This window comes from Microplitis mediator, chromosome 6 (genome assembly GCF_029852145.1).
Source record: "Microplitis mediator isolate UGA2020A chromosome 6, iyMicMedi2.1, whole genome shotgun sequence".
Lineage (NCBI taxonomy): Eukaryota > Metazoa > Arthropoda > Insecta > Hymenoptera > Braconidae > Microplitis > Microplitis mediator.
Window position 1 is genome coordinate 9,849,910 of NC_079974.1, and position 18,235 is coordinate 9,868,144.

The 18,235-nt window shown below is 29.4% G+C and overlaps 1 protein-coding gene across 1 annotated transcript in view; it reads left to right on the plus strand.

Annotated features, from left to right (window-relative positions):
• Nucleotides 1–907: 907 nt before the first annotated feature.
• The window catches only part of LOC130669885 (putative sodium-dependent multivitamin transporter), a 95,140-nt gene continuing 77,812 nt past the window's right edge, over nucleotides 908–18,235 (plus strand). Inside the window, exon 1 of the mRNA XM_057473026.1 lies at nucleotides 908–1,065. Coding sequence (XP_057329009.1) covers nucleotides 1,060–1,065 — 6 coding nt within the window. The 5' untranslated portion in view covers nucleotides 908–1,059. The remainder of the gene's footprint in view (nucleotides 1,066–18,235) is intronic.

Here is an 18,235-nt window from a genome sequence, read left to right on the forward strand (position 1 = left end):
ATTTTTGGTTAGGCAAAAGTTATATTTTACTGAAATGACAATAATTTAGTTATAAAAAAATACAAAAACTGATTCAAACTATTAGTTACATATAATCAATTAATATTCAAAATTCTTGAGCGAGGTTTAAATATTTAAATTTTGGGCTTAAATTTTCAGCGTGGTCATGGTTTCACAAATATAAACTATTGCTGCTACGAGAAAGAAAAAAATTTAAAATAGAAAAGTCGAATATCTACCATTTTTGATATTTTTAAAATTCGTGAGCGACCTCTTGCAAATGTTTTATCGAGCTGATTTTTGGAGAGGCTTTCTAAAACATCGTAAACCAACAAATTTTCATGTGAAATCGAAAAAAAAAAAAAAAATATATATATATATATATATATATATATATATATATATATACATATATATAAATAAATTTTTTAACGAGTGGTATTTTTGAACCTTACTGAAAAAATTATGATAGGTTATGGCGAAATTTCTCGAAAAATCGACCATAAAGACAGATACGATAGCTTGATTTTTCGAAAATCTACCTAAAAAACATTCGATCACAGTACGGTGCATCCAGGTCAATCCAGGATAGAGATTAGCAGTCATCACATTTTTTTATCAACAAGGCAATAAAATAACCAGTCTAAATAATACTTTTAATACATGAGATCACGTATAAAATCTAAATACGTTTTCTTTTCTTCATAATTTATTTTTTTGTGTCCTTTTTCAACAATAATTAGAATCTAAAAAATAATTTAAAATCATTTTTTCCACAGAAACGGCATTGCAAATCATAAAGAGAAGGAAAAGAGAAAAAACACTTAAATACAGACTATGTAAAACGTTGCAACGTCATTATGTTATGCTTGCTCATGATTTATGTAATCGTTATAATAGTGACAGCGGTTCTGATAAGAAATAGAATGCAAGTCTCCTTTAAAAATAGTATTTGGAAAACAACAAGATAGTGCAGTTTGAAATACAAGTTGTTCATAGTTCCATTTAATTAAATGCTATCAAATAAGTATTGAAGACTTTTTTGTAATTGATACCAATATGGAGGTAAATTTTTTATAATTGTCAAGAAACTATTTTCTAATACTTTTTTTTAAAACCTATAATATATAAAGTGAGATGAATCTGTTCTTATCGGATTAAATCGAATTAACTGAAGAATAACTCTCTATTTCAAGGGATAGCCCTACTTAAGCCAATAAAATTTTGTCAAAAAGAAATATTAATTAGTAGTCTAGTCAAAGAGATGAAAACCTGCAAAAAATAGTTGCAGGTCTCCTAAAAGCATGATTAATGGCTTAAACGATCCGGAATGGCGTCTAGCGAAAAGCGTTTTTTTTTCTTTTTCTGGAAAAGAAAATCACAATTGTTATAAAAAAAAAAGGCCATTCGGCAGCCGAAATGGAAGGTAGATTTATAAAAACTCACATACATACATAACTTGTGATAAATGTTAGTGTATATAGACATGATATGATATTAGGCTCGTTTTCTTAGAGTGAGGGTAAAAAAAGACAACGACTATTTTCGATAGAGAACTTCAGATAGTTGATTCGACAAAACATTATATAGGTAACCTACCAAACTAACCTTCACGTAAAAAAGTATAGAAAATTTAATTAGTATGAGATCATAATTGTAATTGCTATTACGATGGCAAGATCAAATATAATTTTAGGACTACAGGTACGATTGAAACATCATAAATATTAAAAGAAATACTTTTAAAATACAAAATAGCTGTAAAATTTGCAGGTTATTTTGTTCACAATAAAGTACAACTGACAAAATTGTATTATAATGGAAAATACATAAGTTATGTGGAATGAAAACCATATTTTCAACTTTTTTTGATTTCATGAAAATTTCAAGGCTATCAAATTATTGGAAGAAATACTCGAAACATAAAGGTTAAGGTCATAAATTAAAGCTTATAAATCAAGCTTTAGAATACTTTTTACAGAAATTATCTATGAGTTTCAGTTTTAAAGTTATATAAACTTTAAAAGTGAATGAAAACTGATTTTTTCGAAAAATCGTGAAAATTTTAAACAGCCATAACTTCAAAACTATTTGAACGATTCAGCCCATCTTTAAACTTGATCGAGATAATCACCTATAGAATAAGTGTACAAAATTTCATTAAGATCCGATAAGAACTGTAGGTGCTATCGTAATGACAAGACCAGTGATAATCATAGGGAGTAGAGGTACATTTGACACATTATAAGTAATAAAAGAAATACTTTTAAAATATAAAATAGCAGTGAAATTTACAGGTTATTTTGTGCACAATAAAATACAACTGACGAAACCGGATTATAATGGGAAATTCATAAGTTATGTGGAATGAAACCCATATTTTCAACATTTTTTGATTCCATTAAAATTTTCAAGGCCATCAAATTATAGGATGAAATGGTCGAAATATAAAGTCTAAGGTCATAAATTAAAGCTTATTAGCTAAGCTTTCAGATACTTTTTACGGAAATTGTCTATGAGTATTAGTTTTAAAATTATATGAACTTGAATGTGGAAAAAAATTGATTTTTTCAAAAAATCATGGAAATTTAAAAAAGCCATAACTTCTAAACTAATCAACCGATTTTGCCCATTTTCGAACTTAACCGTGATAATCGCCCATAGAATAAGTGTGAAAAATTTCATTAAGATCTGATAAGAATTGTAGCCGTAATCGTGTCCTCAAAACTGCGTTATATCCCATATATATATATATATATACATACATACATACATACATATATAAATTTTTTAACGGATGGTATTTTTGAACTCTACTCAACTAATTATGATAGTTTATGACGAAATTCCTTGAAAAATCGACCATGAGGACAAATACAATAGTTAGATTTTAGAAAAATCTACCTAAAAACCGTTAAAAAAATTAGCCGTCCAGCTTTTTGGCAAAATCTCAAAAAGTACAAGTAATAGCTCAAATATTAAATGAGTTTCTGAAAGAGCAGAAAATTTTGGTATAAAAGTTATTGACTCCCCGAATTGTAGCTCCAATACTTATTATTTTTATTTAACGTTGAAAATCGGCTTTTGCGCGGCAGTTTCGGCATGCGCGCGCCGCTGCTCTAGTGAGCGTAGTTGTTAAATAATTTTTTTATGCAATTAAATATTAATTAAAAAATTCTGGTGTCATCTAGACACTTTAAAGAATATGATTCCGCGGTACTAAAAGTTGTATCACCATTTTTCAAAAAGTTATTCGATTGTTAATTAACATTTTTTTACGGGTATGTGTTGTCATAAAAGGCGGTATAAAAGTTTAAATAATTAATCTATAAATTTTTTGTTTCTTGGAGCTCTTTTTATAAACATACTCAACAAGATGACGTGATGAAAGTTCATAAATTATTTTTATTTCATATTCAATATGAATAATAATAAATAAAATCGTGAGATTGACTTGAACAATATAATAAACAGTAAAAATTTATAGTTTCAATCACTATATACTTTGGACATTTTAAAAATGAGAGTAAAAATAGAAAATCATTTTAATAAATTCAAAAATCTCAGAAACAAATAGGGTTAAGAATATAAAAAAAATATTTTTAAATAGTTTAATAATCAGGTAACAACAAAGTCTTGAAGCATATTCGTCATAAAATTAATTGTTTATGGGATATAAGCATTGTAAGAAATAGAAAATGCTAATTTTTATGAATAAATACGTGTAGTTAGAGAACTATAACAGATAAACGTTAGGTTAAAAATTGATAAAAATAATTAACTTATACTGTATAAAAACGACTTGAAGGTCGAAAACTGTATCTACATTAGATGTAAAGTTACAGCAATTTGTTTGTTGACGAATCGGGTCAGTGCTTGGACTTTGTCGTGCTCCAAAATCCAAATGTTTTTCAAAAACTTGAAAAAATTTTTTTTTGCCATTTGGTTGCAGGTTACTGTTTTTGTCATTTTTTTGTGTTCTAGAAAAAAATTGAAATGAAAAAAAAAAAATCTGGGCGTCGGTTGACCCTGCGGGCCAGCCCCACAACTTCCCGCTGTTTTCGAGCTCAAGGAGCTTAGAAACATTACTGTGAATATATTTTCAAGCTCTTCGAGCTCAGTTACCTGAGGTTATTTTTTATGAGCTTTTCATGCTCTACTAAGTTACGTATTTTGCAAAAGTTTAACAAGTTAAGAATCGTCAATGAAATAAATGTATCGAGGCAGACATCAATGTCAGTGATCAAAATCAAGATTTGAGTGAGTTTTGACTTAGGTCAGAGCAATAATATATGAAATATCTGAGAAACATATTAAAAACTGGGTTTTCTCAATTTGTTTGCTGATAATATGATTTAAACTACCCGGGAAAAAATGTTTTTATAAAATTTTATGAAACAATATAAAATTTTATACAATTTTATAAAATTTTGTAAGATTTTATAAGATTTTACAGCAAAATTTTATAAAAATTCATGCAATTTTATAAAATTTTATACAATTTTATAAAATCTTCGAAAATTTTATAAAATTCAATAAAATTTTATAAAGTAAGCTCTGAGTAAGGAACGTAATAAATAAATGTAATTTTATAAAATTGTATGACATTTTATAAAATTGTATAAAATATAATAAAATTTTATAAAGTTTTACACAATTGTATAAAATTATATAAAATTTTATACTATTTTATAAGACTGTACAGCAAAATTTTATATAATTTTATCGAATTTCATAGAATTGTATAAAATTTTATAAAATTTTATATGGCAAGATCTTAAAAGGGAAGTAATAATTAGATTAAATTTTATATAATGGTATGAAATTTAATGAGATTTTATAAAATTGTAGAAATTTTTATACAATTTCATAAAATTATATAAAATTTTATACTATCTTATACAATTTTATAAAGTAAGATCTTAGTGAGGGAAGTAATAATTAAATAAAATTTGATATAATTGTATGAAATTTTATAAAGTTTTACACGATTTCATAAAATTATATAAAATTTTAGACAATTTTATAAAGTAATTCCTTAGAAGGGAAGTAATATTTCGATGAAATTTTATAAAATTTTATAAAGTTTTATACGATTTCATAAAATTATATAAAATTTTATACAATCTGATACAATTTTATGAAGTAAGTCCTTAAAAGAGAAGTAATATTTAGATGAAATTTTATAAAATTTTATAAAGTTGTATACGATTTCATAAAATTATATGCAATCTTATAAAATCTTATACAAATTTATACAATTTTATAAAGTAAGATCTCAAAAGGGAAGTAATAATTAGATAAAATTTTATATAATTGTATGAAATTTTATAAAATTATATAAAATTTTATAATATTTTATAAAACTTTAGAGAATTTGATGTCACTATTGCTTCTAGTGTGGGGTAGCATTTTATAAAATTTTACACAATTTTAAAAAGTCGATTTTATGTCGACATCTGATGAAAACTCGATTTTTGAAAATCGGGGTAAAAACAATAAGTTTCCGAATTTTTCGAAAATCATCGATTTTCTTAGCGAGAAGTTAAAAATTGTTTATAACAAATTTTTAAAGAAATAAATGAATAAATTGTTGATGAAAAAAATTTATTTTCTGCTATTATATTTAGAAATAAAAATTATGATTCTTAAAACAAAAACGATTCCTTAATTATGCATTTCAATAATCAAAACATGAAAAAAACGATTGTAAACAATAAGACATTGTTTTTAAGAAAAAAATTTTTTGTTTAAATCATTATTTTCTTACGCTCACAATATGGTGAAAAAAAATTTTTCAAAAATATTTAAATAATCCATTTGTTTATAAAAAATTTATAAACAAATGGCATAAAAAAAATTCAAAAAGTAATTATATAATGCCTAACAAGGATATGAAATCAGTAATAGCTTAAAATTAAAAATAAAATTGTTTAACATACATTATTTGAATTTTTAATTTATTTGTTACTTCAAAAATTAATAACTAATGAAATAAAATCATTTTATAAACTTTCATCACGTCATTTTGTTGAGTATGCTTATAAAAAGGGCTCCAAGAAACAAAAAATTTATAGATTAATTATTCAAACTTTTATACCGCCTTTTATGACAACACATAAGGTACCGGCGGGTGATAAGGCCTAGGTAAGGGAGATTTTGAATAGAATCGAAAGTATTGTATTTAATTATCCAAATGCATCATTAATCTTTATTTCAATACATTAGCCATAAAATATATTGAAGTAATGGTAATTCATACCCCAAACGAACACAAAATCAAACTTTTACAAAAGCCATACGAATAGGCCTTATTTTACTACGGTAGGATAATAAGGCCTACGGGTTAATCAAACTGGAATAGTTTAATTGTACTTAATAAAATTGGTATTTGAGATGAATCGTCACTTAAATTTAGCAACAATACTTTTATAAAGACAGAAGACTAGATTGCTTTGCTCAACAGCACTGAAAACTATCAGTATCCTTTTTAAGAGTCAGAAGACTAGATTGTTTTTTATGATTTCTTCTGCGCTACGACATCATATGACGGACGATGAAATATAGAAGACAGGGAACGTAGTATCGGGACTCTATCAACTTGTCGTAGCATCTCTATGCAAGACCCTTCTACTAGAGTAGCCTTTAGTGGAGGCGGTTATTTTAAATATCATTTCTGTCACTTAGGCCTTATTTCCCGACAGGCCTTATTACCCGCGGGTAACTTACTCGTAAAAAAATGTTAATTAACAATCGAATAACTTTTCGAAAAATGGTGATACAACTTTTAGTACCGCGGAATCATATTCTTTGAGGTGTCTAGATGACACCAGAATTTTTTAATTAATATTTAATTGCATAAAAAAATTATTTAACAACTACGCTCACTAGAGCAGTAGCGCGCGCATGTCGAAACTGCCGCGCCAAAGCTGATTTTCAACGTTAAATAAAAATTATAAGTATTGGAGCTACAATTCGGGGAGTCTAGAACTTTTTTACCAAAATTTTCTGCTCTTTCAGATACTTATTCAATATTCGAGCTATTACTTATACTTCTTGACATTCTGCCAAAAAGCTGGACGGCTACTTTTTGTAACGGTTTTTTTTTAATAACAATTGTGATTTTCTTTTCCAGAAAAAAAAAAACGCTTTTCTCTAGACACCATTCCGGATCGTTTAAACCATCAACCATATTTTTAGGAGACCTGTAACTATTTTTTGCAGGTTTTCATCTCCTTGACTAGACTATAGTTAGATTTCCTTTAAGAACATGTCCATCGCAATAGGTCTGATGACGCAACTTTAAAAAACCTTAGTCACTATTTGTCTTCTTCTATCGAATAGAGTCGTAAAATACCATTAGTTATTAAATTTATGCAAGCATACGGAAAATAAAAAACGGTAACTATTGCTGTGCAGAGTAGTGTCCCTGCCCTAGCGGTTTCAGCGGCACGATAAAATTACTGTTTATTGACGTTAAATTGTCGTAAGTTCTGCCGTCGAAAATTCCCGCATGGAGTGATTTGACGATCGTTCCCGAGTGCGGTTGTGAAAAATCTTTACCATATATTTTTTCAGCACTTACAGCAATAACACCATCTAATCGTTTATCATATTTCGCTAAATAACGATAGTATGATCGTCGATCACCAATGTCATAATAGTTGATTTACCGACTGTGGATACCGAATGTACAAACATATGTGAATAATTGCACTGCATTTCGACCGACATTATGCGCTCAATTTACGGTAGATTAATTCTCCAATCACACGCATTTAGATGTAAAATTTACAAATTCATCGGACTGCTCGGGAAAATAAATATAGTATAATTTTATATAGTGATTTATATGTATACAATAACTGCCATGAAAAAAAAACCCTCGCCGAGTTATAGACTCGAACCCAAGACCTTCTTATTCGAAGTCTGACGTGTTGATTAATCACTGTGCTGGATCACACACTTGAGAGGATAAGTTAATTGTATATATTTATTTGGATACAAATGAACTTCAGATAATTGAAGACATTAATAAATGATTGATTCTATTATTTGTATTATATTCGATTATGGTATTGTTTATAGGGTAAAGAGACTAATAGCGGTATACCCACTAATATTCTATATTTAGAAATTGCCATTCGATAAAATTTTTTAGAACTTCATTATATAAAATTTTATGTAATTATATAAAATTATCTAAAATTTTATATAATTATATGAAATTTTTTCGACCGAATGTATCAATGTGTATGATTATATATAAGATAACACAATTATGTATATTTATATAAAAATATATATGGGGCATTCCATGCCAAATCACCGAGGTTTCGGCCCGACCCCCTTCGATTTCGCTGAAAATTTTTTATCATTTTCTACCCTACCAAAGACATTTTCCTGAATTTTTTCAGATTTTTTTACCCAACCCAAAAAAAGTTACGAATTTTTGAAAAAAAACGCTCTTTTTTTTTCAAATTGCTGTAACTTTGACACAAATTGACATTTTGGCACTTTTTTTTTTTTGAAAAATTTTGTTTTTAATTGTAGTTTTCAGAAAAAAATACAAAAAATTTTTCGGAAGTCACGATATATAAAATATTTCAGTTTTTTCAATAAAACCGTAATTTTTTCGAAGTCGGAAACCTTCGATTCTCAATTTTTTTGTCTCAAAAAAAACTTCAACCAAGACAGTATTGGACCCCGCCATTACCATTTTGTGCCGACTTTCCTTTACATTTTTTTTTTTCGATTGAAATTAAAAAAATTTCTAAATTTGGCTTATTTTTTATGACTTTGCGCTGAAGTTTCTTTGAATTGTTTTTAAAAGCTCAGAAGTTGAATAAAATTGGACAATAACAACCGTAAAGTGTATTAGGGGCAAGAATTGATTTTTTCGGAAGAAAATTCCCAATTTTGAAATACAGTGAAACCTAAACCTACAATTAACCTTCTCACTAAGACAATTTATAGATGAACTCAGAAAAATATCGATAGCCCGAACTGAGAATCGAACCTAGACCATGTCGGTATCGCGCCGAGTGCTCTACCAGTTGAGATATCCGGTACTATACTATATTCCGTTCAATTTGATCTAAAATTGTCTATAAGGCTATCGATATTTTTCTGAGTTTATCTATAAATTGTCTTAGTGAGAAGGTTAATTGTAGGTTTAGGTTTCACTGTATTTCAAAATTGGGAATTTTCTTCCGAAAAAATCAATTCTTGCCCCTAATACACTTTACGGTTGTTATTGTCCAATTTTATTCAACTTCTGAGCTTTTAAAAACAATTCAAAGAAACTTCAGCGCAAAGTCATAAAAAATAAGCCAAATTTAGAAATTTTTTTAATTTCAATCGAAAAAAAAAAATGTAAAGGAAAGTCGGCACAAAATGGGAATGGCGGGGTCCAATACTGTCTTGGTTGAAGTTTTTTTTGAGACAAAAAAATTGAGAATCGAAGGTTTCCGACTTCGAAAAAATTACGGTTTTATTGAAAAAACTGAAATATTTTATATATCGTGACTTCCGAAAAATTTTTTGTATTTTTTTCTGAAAACTACAATTAAAAACAAAATTTTTCAAAAAAAAAAAAGTGCCAAAATGTCAATTTGTGTCAAAGTTACAGCAATTTGAAAAAAAAAGAGCGTTTTTTTTCAAAAATTCGTAACTTTTTTTGGGTTGGGTAAAAAAATTCAGGAAAATGTCTTTGGTAGGGTAGAAAATGATAAAAAATTTTCAGCGAAATCGAAGGGGGTCGGGCCGAAACCTCGGTGATTTGGCATGGAATGCCCCATATACATATATTAGGGTGCGTTATTTCGGAGCAACATTTTTTTTTTTTAAGTGCATGTGGAAAAAATCATAGTTTAACACAAAAAAGAAAATTTTGCGCAAGAAAAAAAATTCAATGTCGATTACAGACCTAGCTCATTAAAAAATTCGATTTTCCCATTTAAATAACACGGAAAAAATTTTTTTTTTTAGCTTCAAGTATTTTTAACCTCGTTAAAAAATCAATAAATTGAAGAGACTAATACATATTTTTGTAGGAAATTGAACGCTCTACAAAAAAGGTCTCCTGTCATTTTTCGATAAATCCATATGTTCAAAAGTTATTGGAGCTCGAAATAAAGTTGGAGATCTTTTTACTTTTCCGGCGAAACTATCAAACTTATTACAAAATGTTGTAGGATTTTTTTTGTTGACAATTCTATTCTCTACAAATTATTATCAGTAAAGTTTTTTCAAATTCTGCATTGTTTTCTAGTTATTTCTATTTTAATGTCGAGCTCTTGAAATCGATCAGAACCACTTTTTTAAGAGCTTGAAATTAAAATAAAAATAACTAGAAAACAATGCAGAAATCGAAAAAACTTTACTGATAATAATTTGTAGAGAATAGAATTGTCAACAAAAAAGATCCTACAACATTTTGTGATAAATCTGATAGTTTCGCCGGAAAAGTAAAAAGATCTCCAACTTTACTTCGAGCTCCAATAACTTTTGAACATATGGATTTATCGAAAAATGATAAGAGACCTTTTTTGTAGAGCGTTCAATTTCCTACAAAATTATGTATTAGTCTAGTCGATCTATTAATTTGTTTAATGAGTTAACAATACTTTAAACTAAAAAAAAAATTTTTCCCGTGTTATTTAAATGGAAAAATCGAATTTTTCGATGAGCTAGGTCTGTAATCGACATAGGATTTTTTTTCTTCCGCGAAATTATTTTTTTTGTGTTAAAATATGATTTTTTCCGCATGCACTTAAAAAAAAAAAATTTGCTCCGAAATGACGCACCCTAATATATATATATATATATTAGGGTGATCCAAAAAATAAAAAATTTTTTTTTTCTCGGAAACAGGTTTAAAAGTTTCATTTAGATAAAAGAAGACGCCTGCGAAAATTAGTGCTCTAAATATTAACATTAAGAGGTTCCTCATCGCACTTTTCTATTTTCCATAAGAATAACATGGAACAAATTTTTTTTACGTCTTCTGATTTTTATAAGTAGTTAACGATGCGTCATGGGAATAATTGATAGGCATAATTTTGTAGGTAATTGAATGCTCTACAAAAAAAGTTCCTTATCATTTTTTGATAAATCTATTGTTCAAAAGTTATTTGAGGTTGAAGTCGAATTCATATTGAATTTTGAGATCTTTTTACTTTTCCGGCGAAACTATTAGACCTATTACAAAATATCATTGAACCTTTTTTGTAGACAATTTTATTTCCTAGAAGTTATTTTTAATAAAGTTTTTTCGAATTCCGCATTATTTTCTAGTTATGTTTATTTTAATGTCATGCTCATAAAAAAAATAGTCTTCTGATCGATTTTAAGAGCTTGAATAAAATTGTCTACAAAAAAAATCCAATGATATTTTGTAATAAGTCTGTTAGTTTCGCCGGAATAGTAAAAAAATCTCGAAATTTGATATGAATTCGACTTCAACCTCAAATAACTCTGAACAAATAGATTTATCGAAAAATGATAAGAATCTTTTTTTGTAGAGCATTTAATTCCCTACAAAATTATTTCTATGAGGCATTGTGATAATAATAATAATAATAATAATAATAATAAAGCCAGTTTATTCCATATCTTCGCTTCCATTTTACATATCTGTATTTGTTAGTAAGTTATAGCTTAAAATTACAAAGAAAAGAAAATACTTATAATTAATGTTAGTATTGTTTATGACATAAAGACCCCTGTTTGGGTATAGGCCTCCTCCATCCTCTTCCATAAATCCCTGTCCTTGCCTGACTTTATCCAGTCTTTTCCTGCGACGTGAATCATGTCATCAGCCCACCGTCTTAATTGTCGACCAACATTCCTTCTCCCGTTTGGTCTTTCCATCGTGTGGCTTCAATGGTCCATCTTCTATCTGGTTATCATGAGATGTGACCGGCCCATCTCCACTTTAATGAGATTGCGTGCTTAAGAGCATCGGTAAGATTAGTTTTATGACGAATGTCTTGGTTCTTAATTTTATGGATTCTTCTAATTTTCAGCATGGTTCTTTCCATTACTGTCTAACTGCATTTGATTTTTTATTTTATTTTGTTTGTAAATACCAAGTTTGGCAACCATACAGCAAGCAAGGTAGTAGGCATGTGTCAAATATTGTCTTTTTCATGTGCAAGTTCCCTTTTAGGATTTCTCTTAGTGCCCAAAATTTCTTCCAAGCTGTGTTAATTTTTCTTGTTACTTCTTCTTCATTGCTTGACGTTTTAAATGAAATTTGTTTTCCTAAGTAGATGTAGTCCCTGACATATCCTATATTGCACGACTCATGATGCGAAGCATCAGAGAGTGCTTTACGATCGATAAATTTTTTTCGCCTCACTTCGGCAACTGTTTCAATTATTATACCCTTGTTAGTTCACGGAATCAAAATATTTTGCATACTATTTTGAAGATAATTTAATGGAGATTAGTTCTATACTTTTATAAAATTTATTTAGTTCAATAAAAACGGAAAAAACATCAAAATAGTTTTAAAAAATTTTCTGTCCGTCAAGTCTGAAACCCGTATACATGATGACTTGCGAAAAAATCCAGTAACTGAATCAAATTTTTTTTTATAAATTCTTTGATAAATTTGTAGGTCCCCTATTGCAAATGGCTAGGTAACTCAGTGTCGTTTAATTACAATTAATAAAATAAAAAAAAGGCTGTATAACTATATCTATATATATCTATGTGAAATTAACATGAATGGTGATATATCTATGCATCATACGTACATTTATCCCACCAGGGGCGCTTGCGAATTACCGTCCTTGTACAGCTGTTTTCATTTGCTAATTGATAAGCCTGAATTTTTTCAATTCAATTTTTTTTATTTTTTTTTATTTACATATTTTTTTCGGTTTTGTTATTAATCAAGATATTTTGAGTAGGTTCTTCTATAATTATGAAAAAAATACTAATATAATTAAAAAAAAAAGAAAAAAAAAGAAAAACACAACAAATTTTAATGAAAGAAATTTGTATATATCTTAAATTTATTCGTGCTTCCCGCCATTTTTTATTATTATTTTATTATTTCGTAATAAATGAGTATTATAAGTCGTGCACTTTTGGATTTTCCAAATTTTTTTACCTTTTATCTCTATCGGGCGTTCACGATTTTTAGTTATTATCTTAGTTTTATCTACATTCATTTCCAGGCCGATTTTGGAGCTTTCGCAGTCAAGTGATGTCATCATTTCCTCTAGGTCTTTGGCAGTTTCAGCTAATACAACAATATCATCAGCGAACCTCAGATGGTTTAAATAGTGTCCGTTCATATATACTCCCCTGTTTTTCCAGTCCAGTTTTTGGAAAATATTTTCAAGTACTGCTATAAACAGTTTTGGGGATAGAGGATCTTCCTGCCTGACGCCTCGTTCTATGTATATTTCGTCTCCTCTTTTTTCTAGTTCTATTCTGCTCATGCTTATTGTATAAGTATATTTCAAGATATTGATGTATTTAGACTTAATGTTTGATTGTTGTAGTGCGTTCCAGATTGAGCTGTGACTAATACTGTCAAAAGCTTTGCTGTAGTCAATGGTGGGCTTAACGGCCCCGTTACATTAATTAATTAATGTTCGTAAACTTCGGAGTCTTCAATTGGTCTGATGCATTCACTCATCTTTATGTGAGTTGTTTGCGCTTCTATTTCAGTGTTATTTTGTTTCCTGTATAAATTTTTGTAAAAGTTTGCTGCATGGTTTATTACATCTCTTCTAGATTTCGTTTTTACATTTTAAGCTCTCTGTTATACCTTTTTCTAGGATATTATAATATGTTTGGATATCGATACGTTCTGCTTCTATGTGTTCTGTGTGTGCTCGTAAATTTTCAATGTATCTTTTGATTTCTGCTTCTGTCTTGGGGATTTTAGATGGTGTTGTGTAGGTTTTTCTACGCTTCATTGGACGACTCAATCACAGTGTTGCTCTCACCAATCTGTGATCGGAAGAGAAATTAAATTTGCTTAGTACTTCAATATTAGTTATAAGTTTATCATTATAAAATCTATTTCATGGTTAGTTTTTTGGTCGGGTGACAACCATGTCCATTAGAGTGTCTCGAAATAATCGAATATATTTTTTTTTTTTTCAATGAACGTTGAGAAATCGTTAAAGTATCTCTAGAAAAAGATCCTCTGAACATATGAGTTCTTGATATTGATATTTAGAGGTGGTGTTCTGTAATTTTCTATTTCCCATTTAAATAACTTAGGAAAACATTGTTTTTAACTTTGGAATTTTGTAACTTAACAACAAATTGCTAAAGAAGATTGATGAAAACATATTCTTTTAGGAAATTGAACGCTCTATAAAAAAGTTTTGAACAAAGATTTCCGTCAGTCAAGCTGTTTTGAAAATATCAAGCCTTAAAGTTAGATCTATTCACAATGTTTGGATTATTTATTTTTAAATGTGACAAAATTAATTTTTATCACTTATACCAAATATGATCAACTCAATAAGGAATATCTCAAAATATTCAGTAAACTAATGATCAGAAATCCATAATAATTAATAATAAATGATCAATTCTTTATATTTTTAACAAAAATTACTAATATATCACTGATATATGGCAAAAATCATCATAAATTTTTATATAATATATGTAAATGATTTATTTCAAGTCATATTGAGAATTAAATAACTCAATGCACTGAATTATTCAAAAATTATTAACCTGTCAGCACTCTCGTGATTTTAAGTGTCTCGCTTGCACTACAGCGACATCCTCTAAGTTGAATAGTGCCCTGTGAGCAAAATGCTCATAACCGGAGTACTAATGGGTTAAACGAAAAATTATCTTAATTTTTTTTTGTATAAAAAACAATTAGCAGCGAAGATTAATAAGAAGAAATGTGTGATGCAAAAGCTCGAGATGTTGTTAGTCTGATAGCCAATAACACAGAGAGGAAAGTACCACGGGCCCAGGCTTGGCCCAGACTTGGCCCAACTTTGTAGAACCTTGGGCCAGGCTTGTAAGCTAGTCTTGGCCCAGTTTTGGTAAAAGTCTGGAATGATAATCTCGGGCCAAGCCTGTTTGCCAGACCTGGTCCAAACTTGGTTACCAGACTTGGCCCCTGGTTGGTTGCCAGACCTGGCTCAAACATCGAGGAAACGAATAAATTTAATGAAAAGTAAATTTTAGTATTATTAACCTCGTAGAATTCAGGATCATTAACGTTCAAATTATCTAAAGGAGGTAAATGATGTGAAAAAAACTCGGTGAAAATTCTGTTGGGCTCTGGGCGCGAACTAGGTTGTCTTTATACTTGAGTAGAGACTGTAAGCTGTAAAGCAAATAAATACTAGTGTCTCGTGTTACGACGCGTATAGCTAGTATATGCTCAAGGTTACAACGCACGAAAATCTTATGGAACGAAACTGACACACAATATTACAATGACAGTTTCTTAAATAATTTATAATATAATAAATAAAATAAATAATTTATAATAAATAAATAAATAGAATTGATAAATAAATAAATAGGGGAAGTAATTAAATATTTTATGAAATTAGATGAATAATGAATCATGGAAAATAATGAAGAGGTGAATGTAGGGAAATAAAATTTTTAATACTGGTAAGAAATTCAATTGTGACTAGAAATTTGGTAAAAATTTTGGGTAAAGCCGTGAGAAAAATTAATAAAATTTTTCGTTGCCGATTTGAACTACTGCAAAGTCCCTGTTCGAGCGCCAGTTGAGACAAATCGCTTTTTGTCTTCGCGATTTTTACCAGCAGCCACCAGAATTCGCGGGTTGAACCCTGGCTTAGGCTGGCCTCTAACTAATTTTATTTTATGCTGAACAGAGCAGTGGGCTGGGGTTCTTGCAAAGCAAAGACCCGTACCTATTCAAACTCGGCAACGTATAAAAAAAAGCTTATCAACTTACCTCACGGCTGATAATTTGTATGCTGCTTTCTTACAGCTGACTTACTTATTATTTCTAACTTAATTAATAACTGTTTTATCATATTAAATAATCCCACCAGTATATTAAAAAATGGATAGAATAAGGTGATGGATAGAATAAGGAATTTATGAGGACAATGTGCAAATTTATTGCCAATCATAATAAGTTCAATTACTTACAATAACGTTTCACGCAGAATACAATATTAATGGTCCTAGCTGGAACGCAGGCTACGCAGTAGTAGCCACGTGGAATAAATCCTTGTCATACACTGATTTTATTATTTAACTTAGTTTTATCACCGCGAATACGTCGCCGGTAACATATAATACTTTCAATGTACTTAAATTTAATTATAATTAATAACTAATAAACAATAAAAAATATTATTTTGCAAGTTAATTGCCAGAAAGAAATATGAGATTTACAAGATATAAAGCACGTGAATATCGCAAGTATAACAATTGATACTAAATGATAAGAACGTCTGAACGTTAACGGATCCAGGATCGAAGTGGTGACCGATCATTTTTGGGCATAGGGCTAGCCTCCTGACTGTCCCCACTCCCTCCTAACAGACATGCGTCGACGTAACAGGTTGTCATGTGACCATGGCACTATGACGTATAACATTAGACGGCAACGAGACGGATAAAAGCGGGAACCGCAAGGCTAAAGGCGACGAAGACAATTCACATTGTCTCAAGGTATAGCCAAACTAGGGTAATCCTACCTTGGCTTAAGTCTGGCTTGCCATTAGATGGCCAAGGCTAGGTTGCCTAGTCTTCGCTCAAGCTCGGGTAATCATCCTGACGGCCAGGACTGAGTACCCAATCTTGAGCCAAGCATAGGCCAATATAGGTGTGCCAAAGCTAGGTTCCCCAGTGCTGGGCCAAGTAGGGGCCCGTCGTTTAACTCTGGCAGCTCCTGCATGGGAAGAGGCGTGAATGATGCATGTACTATCAAACCTCCTAGCATTGTATTATCAATCTTAAAAAATTGGATTGACTATCCTATTAAAAGCTATTGAAAACAATGTATATAGTGCTGAGATAATACAAATAAAACCTATAGTCATTTCAGAAGTTCATTAAGCTACTCACTGTATAGAATAATCGAATTCAAAATAAAAAATACTCATGAATTAGTAAATAAAAGAGAAAAAATAAACTAGGGTTATTTGTTCATAAATTACCCAAAAGACTTAATATGACTTGAAATAAATCATTTACATATATTATATAAAAATTTATGATGATTTTTGCCATATATCAGTGAGATATTAGTAATTTTTGTTAAAAATAGAAAGAATTGATCATTTATTATTAATTATTATGGATTTCTGATCATTAGTTTACTGATTATTTAGAGATATTTCTTATTGAGTTGATCATATTTGGTATATAAGTGGTAAAAATTAATTTTGTCACATTTAAAAATAACTGATCCAAAAATTTTGAATAGATCTAACTTTAAGGCTTGATATCTTTGAAACGGCTTGACTTACGGAAATCTTTGTTCAAAACTTTTTTATAGAGCGTTTAATTTCCTAGAAGAATATATTTTCATCAATCTTCTTTAGCGATTCAATGTTGAGTTACAAAATTCCAAAGTTAAAAACAATTTTTCCTATGTTATGTAAATGGGAAATAGAAAATTACAAAACGCCACCTCTAAATATTAATATTAAGAACTCTTATTTTCAGAGGATCGTTTTCTAGAGATACTCTAAAGATTTCTCAACGTTCATTGGAAAAACAAAAACATTCGATTTTTTTGAGACACTCTAATGTCCATCTACGGTTCTCCTTCTTTTTGAAAAATGAGTTCATTATTGACAGTTTGTGTTAGTATGCATAACTTAAGAGACGTTCACCTCTTTCATTGCACACTCCGTAACCGTATTTTCCCATTATTGGATAATAGTTTGCTTGTGGACAACCAATTTCAGCATTGAAATCTCCCATGACTATAACCTTTCCTTCGGTCTTGGTGTGAGCATATTCAATGTCTTTGTAGAATTTTTCAATTTCTTCCTCCGTTGATCTCTCTGTCGGTGAATATGTTTGAATTATTGATAAGGAAAAGCATTGAAATTTCACTTGTAAAAGTGCTACTCTTTCTGAGATTCCTATAAAGTTGATTATGTTGTTTTTTTATTTTTTCTTGATCAGAAATCCTACTCGATGTAATCCTTTAGTTTTGCCGGTGTAGCAAAAAATAAGGTCGTTGTATTCTTCTATCCTACATTCCATTTTTCGAATTTCTGCGAGACCT